This window comes from Octopus bimaculoides, chromosome 1 (assembly GCF_001194135.2).
Source record: "Octopus bimaculoides isolate UCB-OBI-ISO-001 chromosome 1, ASM119413v2, whole genome shotgun sequence".
In the NCBI taxonomy this organism is placed as follows: domain Eukaryota; kingdom Metazoa; phylum Mollusca; class Cephalopoda; order Octopoda; family Octopodidae; genus Octopus; species Octopus bimaculoides.
In genome coordinates, this window is record NC_068981.1 from 18,510,631 (window position 1) to 18,517,661 (window position 7,031).

The 7,031-nt window shown below is 35.6% G+C and overlaps 1 protein-coding gene across 2 annotated transcripts in view; it reads right to left on the reverse strand.

Annotated features, from left to right (window-relative positions):
- Positions 1 to 1,015: 1,015 nt before the first annotated feature.
- The window catches only part of LOC128247021 (leucine-rich repeat and coiled-coil domain-containing protein 1-like), a 797,355-nt gene continuing 791,339 nt past the window's right edge, over positions 1,016 to 7,031 (reverse strand). For both annotated transcript variants that reach the window (XM_052965583.1, XM_052965578.1), the window contains one exon: positions 1,016 to 2,686. In XM_052965583.1, coding sequence (XP_052821543.1) covers positions 2,669 to 2,686 — 18 coding nt within the window. In that variant the 3' untranslated portion in view covers positions 1,016 to 2,668. The remainder of the gene's footprint in view (positions 2,687 to 7,031) is intronic.

The following is a 7,031-nucleotide window of genomic DNA, read 5'->3' on the forward strand; positions in this document are numbered from 1 at the left end:
TATATATACATATATACGACGGGCTTCTTTCAGTTTCCGTCTACCAAATCCACTCACAAGGCTTTGGTCGGCCCGAGGCTATAATAGAAGACACCTGCCCAAGGTGCCACGCAGTGGGACTGAACCCAGAACCATGTGGTTGGTAAGCAAGCTACTTACCACACAACCACTCCTACGCCTAGATTTGTGAAAATAAAATGGTATCGTATAATGCCGAGCATGCACATTCATGCAAACACGTAAGCGCAATTTCTTCCGAGCTGAAATTAATATTACATCAATAAGGTTGCGTTAATGGTCATAATCCTATGAATTTCACATGGTTAGATAAATATATATTCATCCCTCATACTTTCTGACTTTTATGGTTTATGTATGTATGTATGCATGTACTAGCTGACGTACCCGGTAATTCCCGGAAAAGCGGGGCTTATCCCTTGGTTTCGTTCTCATAATTGTTTCGCTAATCCAATAACAACAAAACAAGGTATGTAGCCCTTGAAACGGTTTTTATGCATTTACGGAGAATACCGGACTGTCTTACACAGCACCTTGTTTTTAGGAATTCCCATTATGTTATGAATATCCAAATTGTGAAGTCAGTTGTGTAATAACATGAAATTAGTTACCTGATAGTTATAATTCAAATAAAGTAGCTTCGAAAAGGACTTTAATGGGTTCCCAGAGTATATAGAACTTAGGAGGAAATACTAATAATGTATGTATACTAAAATCGTGAAGCATGTTACGTAATAACTGGCTAATCAGATATGATATAATAACAATTCAAAGTAAATAATTCTGAAAAGGGCTTTTGTGCATTCCCAGAGAATATTACCCTCAGGGGCGCTAGTGTTGAAATAGATTTACAATGGATGTAGAAACAGACTGACATTTCGTTTTACAGTAGACATACAAATGAATTTACACTCACACGCCTAAATTCAGTTCTTATCACTTCAGTTCGACCGCTTGGCGTTTTGATGATATTAAAAATATTAACGTGAACAAGAGGAAAGTTTTCGAAATTTTTTTGCGCGTGTTTAATACGTTTTGCGACTACTTTTTATTTCTTAAGATGGAACCTTTACAAAATAATATATTCACTTTTGTTGAGAAGCAAAAGTTACAACAATCGTTACCCTATTTGTAAGGCTTTGAATGTTGTAATCCAATCCGAATAATTTCATAATTTTAAACATTGTCACTTTTCGACGATATTTTGATAACACGTGAGTCCCCAGATATTAACAGATTTTTAAAAGAATTTTGATTCTGATTAAATCATCTTTTAAATTCATTTCTATTCAATCTTCAAAAACTGAATTATTATCTGTAAATACTTTTTCACAATAAGTTATTGAATTTGAAAGATATGAATTATTTAATTGGCAATCTTCGGGGTAAAGATAGTTATATGAGTCAAGATTGTTACACTAGATGGTTAATATTTTTGCTATTGACGTATGCTAAATCTTTTGACGAAACTACATTAAAACTGAAACTACATTAAACGATATTTTCGTTAAAATTTCTAAAATTATCATCATTCGGAGAGTATTTATTTAATAAGCAAATGAACTGTTTAGCGATACATGTACTTACGTGGAGACTGAATGGTGAATTGAAGTAAATAATTTCACGTTTTCCATTTTATGTGTCTGAGAAATAAAATTTTTCATATAACTGGTTCTGTCTTTAAACCTATTTAGTTTTATCGCTTCGTTGTAATAATATGATATTATTTAGAAGTAAGATCATTCGAATGAAATACTGAATAACGTATACTAATGTTTTTCATTAAATAATTGATTCTGGCAGACAGATGTTTTGAGGTTTATTAACGTAATTAAAGTCATTTTTCCATTGTTTCTTAAAATGGTAAGCATTTATTGGGTTTTAGATCTTGAAAATTACTTATATTTTAAAATTGTCTTTAAAACTTTCGAAATAATTTTCCACTGAAAAGGAATCCGTACACAATACAACCGTTTGCCGGAAATTTTTCCTTCATTCACGAAATGAGTTTCTAAATTTGCTGAGTCGTTATATACCATTACATGTACGTACTCTACAGATATAGATTGATCTGTAGATCGATAGAATATGGTCATAGTTATTGATTGATCCTGAAATAGTCATGCGTTTCAATGTGTCCGGCTGATTAACAATAACAGTACTGTCATATTGTGATAAATGGTTGATCTGACACGTTGAGTTCTTGATATTCTTGTTTAGCCCAGGTCAATCCTGACCGAGGAAATCGACCTATGATCAAAATCAAATCTATTCATGACCATTCTGTCCGGTTAGAGTTATCTGAGACTACACAATCTGATATATCACTGATTTTTTTGAAGGCCGTGTAGTGTGATTTTAGGGAGATTTATCTACTATTTCTAGTAAGTCATATGATCAAGTAGAGGTTCCCTCATTGATTGTTGTCCGTCTGTTATAGACTGATGGAGAGTTGATAGCTGTTTTTGTATGTTGTGATATTTAGAATTTACATGACTAATGGTAGACTGATAGATAATGGTAGTCCTTTCATATTGTATTATTTCATACTAGACCGAAATGTCCAGTTGTTGTTGGCTGATCGATAGATGATAGCTGTCATGTGATACGGTGATATATCTTATATTAGACTGAGATGTCCAACTTGATATCAAAATCTGGACGGCATCTGGACGGAAAAGAAATTAAACAATCATATATAAAATAATAAAATGTCAAATGAAAATAGCAAGAACCAATTCTGGTAATAATAGGTGTCTTGGGAATGATTAAAAAGAGGAAAAGACTAATATATAACCAAAAGCTGTACACACACACACGTACACACACACACATGCACACACATACGCATATATATATATATATATATATATATATATATATATATATATATATATATATATATATATACGAACGACATGCAGAGAACAGAACAACGAGTGTGTGTACGTATCTTATTACGAGTAGTTTCAATACAATAAAAAAAGCACAAATAAATAAAGCCTTCATAGCTGAAAGTATGTCATAAGAATAAAACTATCGCAATAATAATAATAACAACAACAACAACAGCAGCAGCAGCAGCAGCAGCAGCAACAGCAACGCTCTTAGAATTGGAAAAGGCAAGAAAATGGTATAAACATGAGCCAACGGGTGTGGTAGAAAATGACAGATCAAAATTTCCATGGTCCAATGTGATCATGGATTCGGACATTGGAAATCTGATATTGTGCTGGGAGATAATGAGGAGGGGGTTAAATCATGTCTGATCTCAGACATCGCGTGTCTTGGAGACAGAAGAAACGTGGAAAAAGAAGAAAAATTGGCAAGAAATGAACCTCTGATGAGATAAATCAAAAGCCCTGGTCAGTGGAAAAAGGTGTATACTGTGTCAATACCAATTGGCTCCCAAGGAGCAGTGAACAATAAAATTAAAAAGTGGTAGGAAAATAGAGCACATCCAGAAAATGGCATTACTTAGCCGCGCGAAGAATCTCCACGAGGTTTTCGAGATGCAGATAAAAACTTACCACCTTAGTTCATGGGAAGTGAATAGCTGGTACATTAGTAGCACTTCCAGCCATCAGCTATAGCAGATACAACAACAAGAACGATAATAATAATGGCTTCAAATTTGCCGCAAGGGCAGCAAGTTTGAGGGAGGGGATGAGTCGATTACATCGACCCCCAGAGTTCAACTGGTGCTTATTTTATCGACCCCGAAAAGTAAAGTCGATCTCGGTGGAATTTGAACTTAGAAAGTGAGGACGGACGAAATGCCGCGAAGCATTTTGCCAGGCGTGCTAACGGTTCCGCCAGCTCGTCGCATTAATAATAATAATAATAATAATAATAATAATAATAATAATAATAATAATAATAATAATAATTTCATTTACTGGCCACTAGGGCCAACATATAGGGGACAATGCAGCAGACGGAGACAAAGCAACGAGTAAACAATTAGGGAAACAGTACCAATAAACAATAAACAAGAAATATATAACAATGAGATTTCCCCAATAGGGAGATGACCACCCAGGGTTGGCTCAGGTACCCCACCAATCTGAACCACACGACGCTTCGAGGGTACTCGGAAGGAGTACACCTTTCCTCCTCAAATTCACCTATGCTAGACCCACCAACCTGGTCTTCGCTCGATCCAGGGCTAAAAAAAAAGAGACGAGTTTTGGAGCAATGTGCTTTATAAATGGTGGAAATACCTCCTCATCGTCTAAGAGTCTATGAAAAAGTTACAATATGAACGCATTCCAGTGTATCATTGGTCTCAGAAAAGCAAGCCGTCCGTGCAGGTGTTGGCAGCAAATTGACATCCAGCCAAGAGAAGCCGTATAAGAATAGAAAGAGCAGACGTTCCAACTTGGTCCGATATAATTTGGAGCAAGGCATCACAATCAGCTGATAATATATGACTGAAATGTTGCACGCATTTGCTAATTTTTTTGATTTATCAGCCACAGCTTCAAAGACATTTGTTATCTACCTAGAAGTCTGGTCTGAAGCAGACCCTAAGTAATTTAACTGGACTGTTGGTCCAGTACAGATGACACTGCCGCTGGCTAGCATGAACTTGACTTCCCAGGGTTCCCAGTTGTATGCTCATCAACTCCTTGAAATGTACTTGTAAGTGTTCTTTCCTCTCTCTGCTTTCAGAATCATTTCTTTTGGAAGGAATATTAGACATGACACCACAATATTCACCACCATGTATGTGGCGCTTCGCCTTCGATTGGATAGAACGTTCTTTGTGGAACCTTGTTATTTTCCTAAACAATCAAATTCTCCATGAGGATTAGTGGGTATTGTAGTTATTGTGTTATGACCAGTGAAATTAATTGTGTTTGTGCAGGGTATGGTGGATGTGTTCTTGCTACGGTTGTTGGTTTGTTGTTGCCAATACTGTTGGTGCCAAACGGCTACAATAACCATGAGATAAAGATGCCAGCTGTTGAAGATGCTAAATTTCTACTACTGTGTTTTTCGCGGCCATCGCCACCGCCATCATATTCAAATTGATGACACAAGTGTTAATGTACTTGATGGTGGAGCTGGCGATCTTAAACGTCATTAGCGGCGCCACTGATTACTGGAATGAATTTCGGTGGAAAAACCACAACCTTTTTTTCTTCTTTTTGTTTCATTGAAAGGGCTTCATACCTTCAACCGTCACTTTCCCTTTTCCTTGCCTGTCTTTCTGGTTTTCAAGATAATAAATAAATGAAAAAGAAATCAAATAGAATAAATATATGACGCTTTATCAAAATAATTATTTGTTAAATGAAATTTTAAAAAGTGTGCCTTCAGGGGGCTGTTGTACACTTGTACAGCGAGTCTAACAAAAAAAATATGCGCGTTCTATGATGCATTTCAAAAGCATGATTCATCGTTCAGCAATAACAGCAAAAGCAACTTCAGCAGCATCAGCAGCAGTAGGAGCAGCAGCAACAACAACAACAATAATGATCTAAATTTGGGCAGAAGGTCAGTGTTTTAAGAAATGGGGAGTTAGTCGATTATATCGACCTCAGCCTTGCCTGGTACTTTTTGTTATTAACCCGCAAAAGGATGAAAGGCAAAGTTGACCTCGGTGACATCCGAACTTAGAATGTACAGAGCCGGAAAAAAATGCAATATCACATTTTCTCCGATGCCCTAACGATTCTGCCCGCAGGGACTTCGTCATATAGACTGCCTACACTATTGAGGCAAGACGGCCAGGCATAATTACAGAAGACAAAATAAGCAAACAGTATAAGATCTCTTTTACTCTTTTACTTGTTTCAGTCATTTGACTGCGGCCATGTTTTATTAAACATCCTTAAACAACCTTTATTCAAGGACCATTTGAGCGGGAGGGTCTACTCGACCTGAAGAAAATTCTAACTGGGCCCCACCTGCAGGGTCATGCGCTGTTGATCTTGATATGAGATCACTATGTCGTGCACATATGGTTGTGATGCATGTGCCTGGTGTACCCTTATCAGACGGGTAGTCATGATGGGTATAATGGGCTTCGTATGTTTAACCCCAGAATCACTTTGATGGCATGCACTGGTCTCTCACTGAATAATAATAATAATAATAATAATAATAATAATAATAATAATAATAATAATAATAATAATAATAGTAATAGTAATAATAATAATAATAGCAAAAGGGGCTGATTGCTACTTAGCTCATATACCAGGAAACCCCAAAATGTCAGAAATTCAAAAGATAGTGCTCATGGGAACTGCCCATATACTACGTAAAATGTTGTCTATGTAATCTCAAATTTTAAAAGGAACTCATAATTTTCATATGTTTTCTTAAAACATTCTCTAGAACAATACTACGTCCAAAACCAAATATATAACACCCTAGGCATAACACCATCATGAACTGCTAACTTGTTGTCTCTTGAGGTTTCTGGGTGAGACTTGGAGCCAACAAATACAAATACAAAGCAAAAGTCAAACAAATAATAATAATAATAATAAGAGCATTGTCGCTTTGAATTTTCTTTCCTGTTCCCCCTTCACTTCTTTTGTTTTCTTGTATCCATTTTTTTCTTTATTTTCTTCTTTCCTCTTTCTCTCTGCTCTTCTTCCCCCATTGTTTTCTATCACATGACTTTGTAAATGAACAATCTGGTGTCTTTATTTTAATGGCCTACCAATATATACAGTGAGTTTCTTTGCCCTAGGCATCGGGAAGACTCTCGGCAAAAAATGGAAATAAAATTGAAAGAAGAGGATAATAATAATAATAATAATAATAATAATAATGATAATAATAATAATAATAATAATAATAATAATAATAATAATAATAATAATAATAATAATAGAGACACCGGGGAAGTTTAACATGTGAGTACGATAAATCACTGCTCCGAAACTTATCCAAAAACATCGGAAATAAAGATATCGCATGGAGCCAAAAAATAGCTGACAAAGGGTTGGACTATACCCGAGTAAGTAATACTCATTGAAATTTATTTCTATTTT